This window comes from Carassius carassius, chromosome 30 (genome assembly GCF_963082965.1).
Source record: "Carassius carassius chromosome 30, fCarCar2.1, whole genome shotgun sequence".
Lineage (NCBI taxonomy): Eukaryota > Metazoa > Chordata > Actinopteri > Cypriniformes > Cyprinidae > Carassius > Carassius carassius.
In genome coordinates this window covers 22,283,508-22,299,246 of record NC_081784.1, presented here as the reverse complement: position 1 = coordinate 22,299,246, position 15,739 = coordinate 22,283,508, and the positions used below count along the sequence as shown (strand labels likewise).

The window sequence follows — 15,739 nt, the reverse complement described above, 5'->3', positions numbered from 1 at the left end:
ATAAAATAATTATTATTTCTCACCAACAGCTATAAGTTTGTATAAATAATTTATTTGTTCCAAGGAAAATAGTTGTACACAGCTGTAAATTATCAAGTTTTTATTTATTATGGTTTTATATATTTGCATACTGTTGGGTACCACATTTCCAAGTAAATACCACACTTCTTTAGGGTTACTTTAGCTTATTTATTGAAACTGTTATGTTTCAATAAATAAGATAAACCCCCAAACCAACCCACCGGCCCACCTCAACTTTTCGATTTGATAATGCGGCCCTCGAATGAAACTAATTGAATAGCCCTGTTCTATGGCATCGCTCTGAAGAACCTTTTGAAGCAACTTTATTTTGTAAGAGTGAATGTATACCCCAACATGCTGACTGACACTGTAACAGCAACGGACAGCAGTACAGATGCTTCAGGTTTAATCATCAGGTATACATGCAGCTTTGAGGGATTCTTCAGGGAAGCACTACAAATGTTTTACAATCTGAAGGTTTTGAGTTCTTTAATCCCTTATGTGCTTAACGGTTGAATTACTGCTCTCAGTGGATGATCCGTAGCATTTGCCATTTTGCCTTCTAGCACACAGCTTTACTTTTGTGAAAACGTGATAGCTTTTTTGCTGGATTTCTTGAGGCATTTTTAGCCTTTAAGGAATGCTGAAGTTGTAAATCCATCCATGACACCCCTCTATCGGGCCGCTTTCTGTACAGTGTTGTTTTAGACTGTATCATAGTTTCCTGCATGTAAATGAGTGTACAAATATCAGCTGTAGATCACGAGGATTTAATTTACAATATTTTGAGATGAGTATGAATGTGATGCTGTATTTTTGCACCTTTCATTGTGCAGTCTTCTGACACATGGGAGTGTTCATGAGAAGACTTGATTTGCAAGTCTTTTAAGGTTATGCATGTAATTTATTTTTTAAATGATTAAAATATTGAAAAAAAAATTTCTAGCTCCTTCAGGATTATTTGGGAGGTTATCAGTTTTCTTTTTTTTGTATATAAAGACAGAAAAAGAAAAAAAAACTAGCAAGCTTTATGTTAATGTTTGTATTCAAGTTAAAATAAATTAATGTATTATGGATAACTTGAAATAAACCATAGCATGTTTAACTCTTCACCAAGATTACAGTTTTTAAAGCTGTTAGGACCCATTAATTTTTCAAACCTTCACAAAGTGAGAACAACAGCAGTTTATGTGAGCTAAACTGGCATTCAGTGGCTATAGCTTTCATATTACAAGAGTTTTTCTCACTCAGAAACAAACACCACCAAAATCCAATGTACCTGCAGGCTAATTTGCTATGCAATATTTCTACAGTAATATGCTACATTTCTCGAGTAAAACAATACTGAAATGTGTTACAAATCAAAAATGAAACGCTATCAAAACAGATTAATTACCATCTACACTGAAGGGAACATAGAAAAAAAGTGTACTGTAATGACACCATGGACCATGATGCATATAATGGTTGATTTAAGTCATATTTTGGTAGTTTTAGTGCATTTTAGAGAAATTTACTGTTGGCCAAGCTGAAGAGTTTTTAAAAAGTGACCTACAGAAAGTATTACGAAATATGGCCTAGCAATGGCAAATTATAATAATAATATTGTCTATTGTTAGTTCATAATAAAATTTAATTCACCCTTATTGTAAAGTGTTAACCAAAATTCTTACCAATGTCTAATATGTTTTGCTTTTTGTTTTAAAATCAGATACTTTTTGTTTGTTTACAATTATTACGGTTCCCAGTCTTACCAGATGTCAAAACTGCTGGACAGGAACAAATTACATTTTACAATATTAAATTAAGTTTGAGTTGATCCCCACCAGTGTGATAGTAGCTGCTTTTGTTCTGGAGATGCTAACGTTACAGTCATTCAAGCAGAACTGGTTTAGTTCAAAACCATTTTATAACGTCTTTTTCCAAGTGCTTAGCATTGCCACCATTGGTCCTGTTACTATGGCGACAGACAGTAAAACGTTTTGAACAATGGGTATTGAGTTGCACAGTTGGCTTCTGTTGCAGTCGGTTTGGATGCTGGGAGTAATGCAAGGTAAGGGCTCATTTCAACAGTTTCATAAAGTGCTTATCAGAAATGAACTTCGTACACCATTGCCTGCATTGTTGTCCAAATAACTTTATCTGAATTTCTTACAGTACAAAGACACTCACCTCACATGGACCTGGACATTAAACAGACTAGAGGATCTATGCACAAGTGTAAACTTAATGGCATTCACGACTCACAGCAGGACAGTGACAAACCAATTCCTGACAAGCTGGGCACCTGTCAGCCAGAAGACGTGAAATGCAATCAAACGACAAAGAGGCGCTTTTTAGTCGGTGGAAGAAAGGACAAGAACTCCCTGCTAAATCACAGCATGCTGCAGCGGATAAGCTTGAAAACAGGTTCTTGAAAGTGCAAGAGTTCACTGCCTGCTCATTCAAATCTTGATTGACATTTCCACTTGTATTTTGCAATTTAATCCTTACAAAGAATCCTAGCTGGAGCACATTAGTAAAAAAAAAAAAAAACCGATGAGTATCCTTGGGTCAAAACATTATTTCCTAAAGCCTTACATCTGCCCTTTTATTACGTTATTAGGTCTAATTCAACAGGATGGGTTTGAGGAACATTCAACAGATCTTAAGTCATTTTGAAGGAAATATCAGAGGGTTGAGAAAGAAGCAGAGCCCTCAAAAGTTCATCTCTGAAGAGCAAACATCTCGACTTCTTTGAAGTTGTGAAGGAACAACTGCAACAGAAGGACTTGGAGAATCAACATCTTGTCCATTTGTTGTTGGTTAAGCAACAAGAACTGAAGGATATTAAAGAGACGTCAAAGCAAAAGGAGAAGGAAACCCAAATTGTTACAGAAAAGCTGAAGTGCGAAGAACAGAAAAACACTGAAATCACCACCAGGTTTGAGCAAAACTCTAAAGATTTGAAGAAGGAAAAGGATGCCAAAATTAACCACAAAACTGCTATGAAATGGCTTAAAGCACTGATGGAGAAATACGAGCGCCTCAAAACACGTGCTAACACCATGAAGGACCAACTCAACGTGGAGCTCAGTGAGAAAAAGAGCTGTCAAAAAACATTCAAGAAGCTTCAGCAGATGTCTCAGGAGCTGCTAACCAAGCAGAAACTTCTGGAGGAGCAAAGAGATGCAGCAGATCGAGATCGTGCTTTGTGTTAAGAGACGCTGCAGATGATGGACACCAAACACAAGAAGAACATCAGCATTCATCAGAGACTTGAGGAGGAGATATCAGCCATGAGAAGTGAATCTGCAAACCTCAGAGAACATTTACGTAAAGCTCAGAAGACGAACAAGGAGTTCATTCAAGCGACTCGCTCCAAAGAATCTGACAATAAGAAGAATCTTAAGGAAGTTCAGGAGACAGTTGAAAAACTGAACGCGGAGTTGAAAAAATTAAGAACAGAAAGAGAAAATGCAGTTCAACAGGTGGAGACTGTGAAGTATGAATTCAAACTGATTCACAACAAGCAGAGAGTGGAGATACTTCAGCAGCAGCAGCAAGCCTGTCTGCAGCAATCCGATTGTTTGAGAAGATTGAGACTTTGATGGAGATGGAGGACTTCTGTGAGGATTACCTCGGCCTCAGTGACAGAATCACACAGAAAATGAGCCACATGGATGCAGCTGATCCTCCCATGACCATCACTACAAACCATCAACGTAACGCACAGGTGCTCTAAACCACCAATGATGGAATGATTCCTAAAATACATCACTACTAGTGAAATATTTAGATTTTCCTATTTTAAATCCTAATTTATAATGCTAATTATATTGTCAAGAAGTAAAGTTGAGATGAAGAATGAATATTAGTATTTGAACATATGTATTAGTTTTGTCCCTAGTTACAGCAGCACTCGAGCTGCATGAACTGAGCGGAAATCTGACACTTTCTCAGTGTCAGTGGATGCTAGTTTCACAAACTCATGTTTGTTTTCTTTGTTTTTACGCCATGAAGCAATAATGCATTAAATAGATTAAAATATATATATTTTACAAAATATTTATATTAAGTAAATGGTTTTATGAACTTTCTCTTCAAAAATGTATCCGTTTCCATATTTAAGCACAAGAGCAATGGCTGCTGGAAATTCAGCTTTAAAATAAATTGTGAATTGGATTTATTTGGACAAACTGTAGTATTTCTATATTATTGTTTTAATAGTATTTTTATGAAGTAAATGCAGTATTGCATCGCATGAGAGAGAAAAATTCTTACCAAGCACATACATGTAAAGCCACAAGAAAGGCATTCATTGTAACTAATGAAAATATAATCTCATGGTTTCTTCCCTGCATCAATTCTGAAGACAGAAAACTAGAAGAGGACCAGCTAAAGTGAACTGATATAGTGGTCTTTTTACCACTACAGCTATTGTGCGTAAAAAAAAAAAAGTTATTTAAAATGCAAATTATAGCCGGTTTAAATAAACATCACATGCTACATACGAAACATTTATTATATTCGGAAAACATGACAAGAATGTTTGCTCTACAGTATTCTAGAAGGTCAAAGTGGTTTGAAGCAGTTTACATGTACGATTACTATTCAGTTTCAGATGGCTACATATGAAATGTACAACAGTATTTACAAAGTTGGCAAAATGTGGGATTCTTTTTTTTTTGTGCTAATCCCAAAACAAAAGTTCACATGGCATGAAAAAAAAAAAAAAGGTAAGTTTGTAAAAACTCCAAACCAAGAATGGACTTATTAAAAGCAGCAGTGGTCAACTTAAAAGTCTAAAATAGAGAAGATCTCGATCTTTCAGTAGAACCAGCTGGCAGCTTTTAGACCAGTTTATGTTGCTTGATCAGTTTAGGCAGTGGGACAACTTCAAGTGTCAGTGTTCTCAGGAGAGACTGATTTCACCATTTTCATCTTTGGTCTCCATTACTTTAAACACCCCATCCTTCTCCAGTTTAACACGCTTCTTGGCTTGATCTGAAAAGAGGAGATTTGATTCATATGAAAGGGGCATTGAAATGCCAAAGCATCACTATGAAAATTTCCATGCAGTGGAATCTACACAAATTACAAAGACATTCAGATCTGAGATGTGAAGAACACTTACTCATTAAATCACTACGGTCCAGCAGGATCTCCAGATCTTTGTCACTGATGACCTTTCCTTTAGTGCCTTTCACTGCCCTGCAACAGCACGAATCACATCAGAGCAGTCCTTGTGATGCAACTTACAACACAGAATTTGTCAATACTTTGTGATGGATTAAAACGCTTGATATACAGCATGAATGTCTGTACCGGTCATAATCTCTGGACTTCAGCAGTTCCACGAGCTCATTTAAATCCACACAGCTCTTGGTCTGTTTGAGTTCTGCTTTAGAACCTTTAAACTTATCTAACAAGACAGATATTTGGGTCAATAGAGAGTCACAGCAAAAAATAAGAAGAAATTCATTAAATCCAAAAGGTTGGTAATGTGGCATTTTCTGCAACAGCTATGTACTTTTGTGAATGACCATCTTCTCTAGCTTTCTCTTGGCAGAGGCTCTTTCCAGGATCTTCTCATCAATGGTGTTGGCTGTAATGAGGCGATAAACCATCACAGGCTTCGTTTGTCCAATACGGTGACACCGATCCTGTGCCTGTAAATCTGCCTGGGGATTCTGAAGATGAAATTCATAAAAATGTATGCTGATAGAGGCTTTTCATTAAAAACCGTAAAAAAAAAAAAAAATTAACAAAAGAACAGACGCTTTATCCAAACTATTTATTTTGCTTTTAAAGCGGACAAATTAAGAATTGGTTTAACTAAAATGATGGACCAAATTCTTAATTTCATGGCCACAATGAATATTTTTCATCTGCATGTCATGTGTGGGGCTCCATACAAGTCACATATATGTGACCCTGTAGCACAAAACCTGTCTTAAGTCACGGGTATATTTGTAGCAATATACCAAATAAATATCCTACCGTTTGTATATATATATATATATATATATATATATATATATATATATATATATATATATATATATATATATATATATATATATCTATCAAAACTTGATTTTTGATTGGTAATATGCATTGCTAAGAACTTTTTTAACAATTTTAAAAAGGTGTTTTCTAAATATTTAGATTTTTTTTTTTGCACCCTCAGATTCTATATTTTCAAATAGTTGCATCTTAGCCAAATATTGTCCCTATCCTAACAAAGCTTATTGGAAAGCTTATTTATTCAGCTTTCAGATGATATACATTTAGAAAAATAAAAATTGACCCTAATGACTGGTTTTGTGGTCCAGGGTCACATATGAACAGGTTTCACATTTAAAATCATACCCAGTCACTGTCAAATATGATGACTGTGTCGGCAGCTGTGAGGTTGATCCCAAGACCACCAGCCCGAGTGCTCAGGAGGAAGAGGAACACCTCCGGATCAGTAGAAAACTTCTTCATCTGCATGAGAGAGAAAAAATAAATAAATTAAATTGTCAAATGTGAACATCAACAAAACGTAGTGATAGCAATTTATTTTAACCAACAAACTGCTGCTCACATTCTCATCTCGGTCCGTGTAGCTCATTGACCCATCCAGACGGCTGTAGTCATAACCGCGGAGATAACAATAATCCATCAGAATATCTAATATGGAGGTCATCTGGCTGAAAATCAGCACCTGTTTAAAAAAAATGGATGTAATTAAAGAGTGTTTGATATGGCTACCATCAAAACATACATTCATATATCTTTTTATACAGAAAGATGCATTAAAGTGAAGGAATCCTGACATAATATAATTGTTGCAGTTTACTAAAAAGCTGTTTTTAACTGTGATAAATGTTTCTTGAGCAGCAAATCGCCACTGAAGACTGGAGTAATGATGCTGATAATTAAGCTTTGCCAAAACGGGAACAAACTACATTTTACAGTATTAAAGTGCCCCTATTACGGGTAATGAAAGGTTCATATTTTGGTTTTAGAGGGTCCCCAACAACAGATTTACATGCATGCAAGGTCAAAAAACCCTTTCATTGTCTTAAAATATGCTATTATTTTTTTTTTCTTTTTTGCTCAATGACTCCAAAAGCTATTCATTTAACAATTAATTTTTCCAAACCCCTCCATTGTGTGACGCTAATCTGCGGTGATTGTCAGTCGGCCAGTCAGTCGTGATCGGTCTACTGCGTGCAGCGCAAGTCAATAACAGAATGCCCATCACCATTACTGAGCCCACAGCTCGGTGGTAAACACCCAAACAGCCATGTATAGCTCTATTCTTTATCAGAACTACAAATAATAACAACGTCAAATATTCACTATTCATCCATATATTATTAGACAATTTACAAGTGAACAGATATTGCTGTTAGACAGAGACCTACAAGCTGCGTGGAGCACAATACACACAACTAAATACATATTGTGCATGCTACAGTAGGCTTCAGAGGACATGACGGTAACAGTTTTTAAAAGAATTACTCCACTTTCAGAATAAACATTCTGATAATTTACTCACCTTGCCATGTCATCCAAGATGTTAATGTCTCCCTTTCTTCAGTCGCAAAGAATTTATCAGTTGCAACTTATATAATGAAATGATCAGTCATTTTCTTAAAAAGAAATATACACTTTATGCTCATCTTGTCCATCTCTGCAAGGCGCATGCATACTCCGTGTACACCGGTTCAAGACTGGTTATGTCGAAAAACTCCCAACACTTTCCTCCTCCAACTTTAAAATCATCCTACATCATTGTTTAACTTTTTTTATTTATTCATCTTTGGACGTTTACTTTGTAAACACTGGATCGGTGCCTTTGCAGCAATTCCGGATGATTTTGAAGTTGGAGGAGAAAATGATTTGGGAGTTTTCCCAACATACCCTAACGGATTTCCCCTCACAGTGCAGAGCACAGCGTCTTCAATGCAAGGAATCCGCCACAGTGTTTGAGGGAGGAGAGGTACAAGTTTTTCTGGGTCTGCGCGCACAACATGTGGCCAGGCATAAATATGCTAATGTTTCAGTTTGACATCAACTGAGATTAGTTTTAAAAACGACTTGTTTTCATGACTTGGAGTCGACTCTTTTTTTGGAAAGACAACAACTTTATACACATTGCACTTTTAGATTTAAAAGTTTTCATTCACGTAGAGCAGTGTTACACAATACGTGAAAGGTATATTTAAAAAAAAAATCCAAAATAAGGGCACTAAATTTAGTAATTCACAATACTTTGTGTGTCTTTGATTTAAAAAAACAAAAAAAAAACAAAAAAAAAAAAACAGCTTTGGTGAGCATAAGAGACTAAACCATTAAAAATCTTTCAGCCCTTAATGCAATCACAGATAGATTTTTTTCTACAAAGTTAAATGCGTGCAAAATTGTATTATAACCACAGTGGAGTTTGACACTCAGACAGAGCAGTTAATCATTAAATCGTATGCATGAGAGGTTGTGAACTTTACCTTGTGCCCTCTTTTCTTCAGTTCAGGAAGCATTCGGTCCAGGATAAGAAACTTCCCTGATGTTTCCACTAACTGCTCATCAATCTGTTAACATTGAGATGATTATTGCACTCATTCTGTTGCCAATACCTTCATACCAGATGAGATCATTACAACTCATGCTAAATTATGTGTAAGAAGTACCTTAAATTCCCCAGTGGCGGGGTCCAGAGGATACTCTATCAAGTAAGCATGGTTGCAGCACCTCTTCAGCAGCATCAGTATGTTTTGCAGTTTTAAGTTGACTTGAGCATCAACAGGCATAGACACATCCACCACTGGGCAGGAGCTAAGAAGACCGTAAACATATGTCAGAAAGCTCAAAGAGTTTAAAGAAGAGGTAAAACTGGTAAACACAACAAGAGAGACAAACCTTGCCTGACTGTCCATCTCCTTCTGGACCTTCTCTAGATATTTCTCAAGATCTTTCACAGAGTCAGTGTTTGACTCATAATAGTCCACCACCTTCCTGGTCCTGCGCTTTGGTCGGCCACTGGATGTTAGCGGCACAGGTGCTGAATCATCCTTAAAGGGTCATAATCTTGTTATTAATAATGAATAAATACTCCAACCACACTCCTCCTGCTAAGTTTAATTTAATATCTTGTTCACACTAAGACAAATATTCAGTGAGATAAACATTTTGAGTTGAATGAACAATGAATCAGATCTTTGGTGCTAATACATCTTGTATTTGGTGCTGTTTGATAAACACCAGAGCAGATACATAACTCGAATGATTGTAAATAATGAATAGTGTAGAACTTTCTTCTCCATGACAAGCTGGTGTCAGAAAAGAAAAGTTGCACAGCTTTGTGTCCCAGAATAACTGCTGTTTCTCCATCATTTGTGTTGGTGCAAACAGTCCGCTACATAACACTCACCTTCTCCTGACCTAGCAGCTTCGCTATAGTCTTGTTAACAATGGCCATGTAAAAGGCCTCCTGTTTGTTGGTGAGGGGGGCATACACTACAATCTCTTTCTTAGGTGGAACCTCCAGTGTGACGTCTGACTTCAGTCTTCTCAGAAGGAAGGGTGTGAGGATCTGAAAACATTAAAATGACATTCAAACCAACAACAAAGAACAGAACAACTGTAAATTCTTATGATACTCAGCCTATACCTGACATAAGACCATTTAAAGTTTACATTCTGGAAAATGTCTACAAAACATTGTGGTGAAGGTACCTGATGAAGCATGTGGAGGATATTCTGCTCGCGCTCATTAGCTACAATGTTTTCTGCATCTGAAGTGATGGTGCTAATGTCAAACCATGACTCAAAACTGAGGGGAGAAAAGAGGAAAAAAAACAACAACTTTTGATTTTAAGTCAAGAGATTCCTCAATCCTATATACGGAGGAGATCAGTATCATGAACTCCCTTTGCATGTGCCTTCTTACCTCTTCAGGTCATCAAACACATCTGGAAGGAGGAAGTTGAGGAGAGACCACAGCTCGGACAGGTTATTCTGAAGGGGGGTTCCTGTCAGCAGCAGTTTGTTGTCAGTCATCAGCATCTTCAGTTCTTGCACCAGCCGACAGTTTAAGTTTTTAATCCTGTGGCCCTCATCCACAATCATATAGTTCCAGTGGAAACGCTGAGGAGAAAAACATGACAACAATCCATTCATGCACTTCAAAAGTTCTTTGTGCTTATCAGGATTCAATTCAATGTTATAAATTGACCATTTTCCAGATGAACTCTGCACAAGACCAGGGACCAGACACATTTTGTATGCAATGCCAGATCGGTTTACCTGAAGAAGCTTCCTGTCTCTCATGGCTATTTCAAAGGATGTCACAACAACAGGACACATTCTGAGAGGACCCTGTGGCTGACGGATCTTCTTCACCAGGTCCATCCTCTCTTTTTGTGGACCGTGATACAGCAGGACAGTCACCTGAAACATTGAAAACAAGAACGAAAGAATCACTCAATCTGCAGAAATGTCTCAAACTGCTGGTATTTATCAAAGCATTCATTTCAATAAAGATGAACAAACGTTATGGTTTCACACCTCTGGGGTGAAGCGCTTGAATTCTGAGATCCAGTTTGGAAGAGTGGACAAAGGAGCCACAACTAGAAAGGGCCCGAGGACCTTCTTCTCAACCATCATCGCAATATGGGCGATGCACTGTATGGTTTTCCCAAGACCCATCTCATCAGCCAGGATACCATTGATACCATTCTCCCACAGCATCTGCAAAGCAGACAGACCCGTTTATTAGCTATTATACAAGCAAAACACATTCACACAACACCCTTGTTTGGCAACTCACAAGTATAAGAAAAGTGTGTTTGGCTATCCCTTTATAGGCAGTTCAGAAGATACACACAATATTTAGATGAAAATTGAATCCAGCTCAAAATCCAGACACTTGAGATTAAATATACTGCCCTCTGCTGGTCATCTACACATTCAGGTCTGCTCACGTACCCTTAGCCACTCTATGCCTTCCACCTGGTACCACCTCATCACACCCCCAGTGAAGAGTTTGGGCTGCTGTGCAGGCACAGGCTGGCCATTCACGGTTCTTTCGTGATCCAGCATCTGCTTGCTATTTTCTCGCAAAGTTTCAGACAGCCGGCCTTTAATATCAGAGTTGGTGTCGCTTATCTTCTCTATATCCTCAGCCTCCAGGTTCACTGACGAATGAGCTTCCTTCAGAAAAGAAATCAAAACAAAAGAAAACCGTATTATTCCTAAATATTACAACATTTTATTAAAATGTTTTTAACCAGTGCAACTGTAGGTGGTATATGGATGCCAAGAAATGTAGCAACTTAATAAAGGCATTAATAGGAATGTGAGCTCACAGGTGTGTTTTATCAGCATTTTACAACAGTTTCAATACAGATTATACGAATTTTACAATGTCTGAAGGCACAATGAACAAAGCATATACTTTACCTCTTCAAATTTTGTTTTTTTGGCTTTTGAGAGAATTTCCTAGGAGAGAAACAAAGAAAGAAAAAAATTCCACATCAGTAACATAACAGAAAATATTGGTGTCATTGAAAAACAAACTACAATGAAAACTCACCTCTTTAGTCATAACATCTGCGATTTTGTAATCTTCCCTTTTACGCTTCTTTCTTTCAACTTCAAATGTAACAAACAGATCAGAATTAATTGACTGCACATCAGACATCTTTCGTCAGGGCTCCAGACTAACATTTGAGAGCATGGCACCAGCGCCACTAAGTTCTGCAGATGGTGAGCAAGGAGCAGATTTGGTTGCGCTGGGGGTGGCATGTGAAGGTATTCAAAATAAAGATACTTTAGTCATAAAATTACTAGCGTTTTGCATCAATAAGTGCAGTTACTAATAATATTTCATGTTCATTTCTTGTTTATTTTTCTTTTGTTTATACAGATTTGACAGTAAAGCACTATTAAGATGCATACAAAATTTACTTTTAAAAACAGTAACAGGTGCAAAATCTACTTTATATAAAGAAAATGTATATATTCCACTTATTAAATGTACCATTATTTTCTAGCATATGGAACTGACCAAGTTCAGTGATTATGTTAGTAGCAAATTGAAGAAAAGTTTGAGACTTATTACTTCTTACACACACACAAAAAAAAAATAGTATAAAATTGACAAAATCTGATTTGAAAAGTGATTTTATAAAATTTTATAAAAGTAGACATGAATGACTAATAAGCCAATAAGTTGCTCCTCTGCTGCAGTCTACTGGTTATAATTGTGATTTGATGTATTTTACATAAGTGTTTGCTTACCACAAAGTATATTGTGTTCATCCCATTAAAAATGGATCATCTTAAAGCTTTAAAGTGCTGGAAATAGTTGTGTGAAACGCTTGAAAGTCATTGAAAAGTGCTTGAATTTCTCTCTCAAATGGTTGTACAAACCCTGAAATGAATGATATAATGCATTCGATTATTTCTACCAGGACACCATGATTACAGTTAGCCTTACTGCTTCTGGTTTCCTGATGTATGTCAGCACTGTTTATAACAGATTTCTGTGCAGAATTTAAACGCGTCTCACTGGATCTCGCAGTACTGTTGCATCTGTGCAGTAACAGTGTTACAGTGAGTAAAGCTGTTCTGAGCCCTTACAAATTTGTTTGGGTCACGGTCCGAGCTGATAAACAGTCCGCGCTGCACAGCTGAAACGTAGCACGGTTTAGTTTCACTTTAGTTTCATTTGCCGTTTGATGTTTCTCAAATGCAACAAATGGCAGAGCTTATGAGTTGGGAAACGTGGTGGTCGCGCCAGTGCGACTGCTCACAAAATTAGTAAAATGTCTGGAGCCCTGTACTTTTTATTTCAATATTACAGGATCACAGTTAATTCCCTGTATTGAAATGTAATATTTGAATCCTACCTTTTACAGTCTTTTTATCATTTCCCTGTGGGGGGGGGGGGGGGGGGGGATTAAACAATGACATTTGAGAAATACAACTCATTTATCCATCTTTGTCAACATGGAGAAGAATGTGATAAAGCATGAACACCAACTTACCTTTTGCTTCTGATTAGTAGCTTTCTTGTCAAGTCTCTCTTTTTTAATTCTTTCCTGTAATTTTTTTTTTTAATAAATCAAAATTGAATTACTTCACAAGCAAAATTGCAATGTCAATATTACAGCTGATATTGAGAACATGCTGCAACTCTCTATCACGAACAACTAAAAAAAATAAGAACTCGACAGAATCATTACATTTTCAGTCACCGTAAATTTTCACTGCAGAAATAAGCCTTGATTCATTAGCCACTATAGATGATAGATTAAAAAAAAATAGTTTAGATTAGTAGTGTAGTAAGAGCTAAACTATTTGCATTACAAACTAGTGCATTTATGCTTGAGGCTACAAATTAAAACAAAAGTATAAATACCAGTCAGCAATATAAAATGGACTGTTTTTGTACCGGTAAAATAACGGCGTGAATGACACCAAAAGCTTTGCACATCCAAGTCACAAATGGCCGTATTTACTCTAAAGTAAAAAACAAGGTGGATAGTGAAGTGGATTTCACAGATGCTTCCAGAAAGAGTGTAAAGAAAAGAGGCTGGTTTTAAATCTACCCTGATCTTTACAGCCTTAAATTAAAAGAAACTGTACACGATCAAACTTCACATTAGGGGCAGGTGGCGCAGAGCACTGGATTCGTTTCTTCACAGGCCTCTGCATGCAAACATCTGCTTCCGTGCCACTTCACCAGCGCTTTCCTGTCTTCAATCAAAACACTCACATCTTGCTGCTGCTGTTCCATCTTTGTGAGCAGAAACTTGGAGTAAATGTTGCTTTTCTCCAAAAGGTGCTGAAGTCTTTTGAAGTGCATCTCTTGAGAATCTTTCTCCCAAGACTGTCTGGCCTGTTAAAACAACATGCAGTATTAATACAGACATTTACTGATAAACCGAACCTCAGATTCCAATGTAAATTATATTTAATTTATAACAGAGATTTTTGCAAAATAGGACAACATGGAGACTCAATCATCTCACACTGTAACAAAACTAAACATTTCTAATTACTTCTCCGTTATGTTAATACTGACTAAGAACACAATATCACTTTATAGGTATTGCATACATAGTCTTATGGTTTTAAGTTACCTCTTCCATCATTTCTCTTTCTTTCTTCTCTCCCTCCTCCACTAAATGTTTCTCCTCCTCCTCCATCTCCTTTGTAATGACAATCTCTCCATGCAGACTTTTTTCTGTAAAATGCAGGAGATTACTGAAGTTAAACTGAAGACTGCATGGGCTTGCACAGACACGTGTCCCATCATGCACAGAGAATAGTTTGGACCTACCATTAGTGCTCTCCTCCACCGCTGTACCTTCTGGCTCTTCAGATTCGTTGGGTTTGGGGCAGTGAGGAGACACACTGCGTGTTTCTTCTTTGACAATGCTGCAACGTGAATATGGAGACAATAATTGAACACGGCTCTGCTAACAACTCATAACTTACTTAATGTACATTGTATACACACTTACCCACTCATTTCTGCTGCTTTCTGGGTAAACCGACTGTAGAATTAAACTAGGTCTGAAAAACGTCTGCAGTGTAACGTTAGTTATGCAGAGCAATTATGTCTATAACTAATAATCCAGTTATCTAACACACAACAAAGCCGCAAGCGTTTTGCAACTGCACAACGGAACGAAAATTAAAATTCGGAACTGCACCCGAGTTGAGGCCTTTTCTTCGCAAAATGTAAATTTACAAACCACTTCTCGTGAAAGCTGAGGTCCAGTCACACAGCTGGCAGACACACAAACCTCGCATCTGCTGCAAAGTGAACGTGTTCACTGTAACGCGCGAGGAGTTTCGCGCCACTGTGGACCAAACCATTACAGCTCACATTTGGAGGGGGGCACGTCTAACTTTGCTTGTTTAATGATTCGCTTTATTGCAATAATAAATCATTGTATTGATCCTAACCCTTAAAATAATACACTCTGATGAAACTGAAGACTCATCTCACAGACAATATTGTAAACGAGTCGAAAGGTTTGAAACCTATTAATATCCACCCCTTATACTACGGTGCGTATGCAAACAGCCGAGTTGATATTTCCCGCGAAAGTACAGTTCATTCAGTGCAAAGTGTGGTTTGTGTGTTAAGAATCAGAGGATTGTTTGATCTACCCGGCATCTACACGCACACACACACACACACACACACACATAAAGAGTATTTATGCAGAGCTGTTTAGTCTGAATGCCCTAGCATTTTCAATCGACGGTTTCCCTCAAGGAACTTTATATAAAACTTGCATTTTATAACTTTTATAACCAGAGTGGTTCGGATTCGCAGAAAATATCCGCATTTTACTCATAAACTGAAATCCGCTATTCTCAAAAATCCATGGTACGTTCCTAAAGGCTCATGTCAGTCACTGAACATCTCTTTTTTCATCTCTTTTTAAAATTTGATGTCTTTATGCAAAACAAAGAGGTTGAATTTCTGTGCAATAATATGTTGATTGTAGTCAAGTTTTATGTGCACAGATGTAGATTTGTTAAAGTGTCTCCAGTAACACTTTACAATAAGATTCATTTCTTAACATTAACTACTTTAATTCACATACTTCTACAGCATTTATTAATCTTAGTGAATGTTAATTTCAACATTAACTAATGCATTATTAAAATCAAAAGTTGTGCTGGTTAACAATTGTTAATGCACTTTGAATTAACATAAACA

At 37.0% G+C, this 15,739-nt stretch overlaps 1 protein-coding gene across 1 annotated transcript; it reads right to left on the bottom strand.

Annotated features, from left to right (window-relative positions):
• Positions 1-4,507: 4,507 nt before the first annotated feature.
• Positions 4,508-14,831, bottom strand: LOC132110912 (lymphocyte-specific helicase-like). The gene is made up of 23 exons (XM_059518016.1): positions 14,526-14,831; positions 14,342-14,439; positions 14,142-14,245; positions 13,775-13,897; positions 13,044-13,097; positions 12,906-12,930; positions 11,588-11,646; positions 11,455-11,493; positions 10,981-11,205; positions 10,561-10,743; positions 10,300-10,443; positions 9,944-10,140; positions 9,730-9,826; positions 9,425-9,586; positions 8,914-9,065; positions 8,685-8,829; positions 8,502-8,585; positions 6,593-6,712; positions 6,376-6,492; positions 5,534-5,693; positions 5,329-5,425; positions 5,138-5,214; positions 4,508-5,007 (listed from the first exon to the last, which is right to left on the bottom strand). Exons 1-23 carry the CDS (start codon positions 14,531-14,533, stop codon positions 4,916-4,918), a joined length of 2,562 nt encoding a protein of 853 aa, XP_059373999.1. The 5' UTR covers positions 14,534-14,831; the 3' UTR covers positions 4,508-4,915.
• Positions 14,832-15,739: the final 908 nt, after the last annotated feature.

Coding starts and splice junctions, on each gene's coding strand:
- LOC132110912 (XM_059518016.1), bottom strand. Junction 13,898..14,141: donor AAAGAGAAATGATGGAAGAG/GTAACTTAAAAC, acceptor TTGTTTTAACAG/GCCAGACAGTCTTGGGAGAA. Junction 9,066..9,424: donor AGCTGCTAGGTCAGGAGAAG/GTGAGTGTTATG, acceptor TGACCCTTTAAG/GATGATTCAGCACCTGTGCC.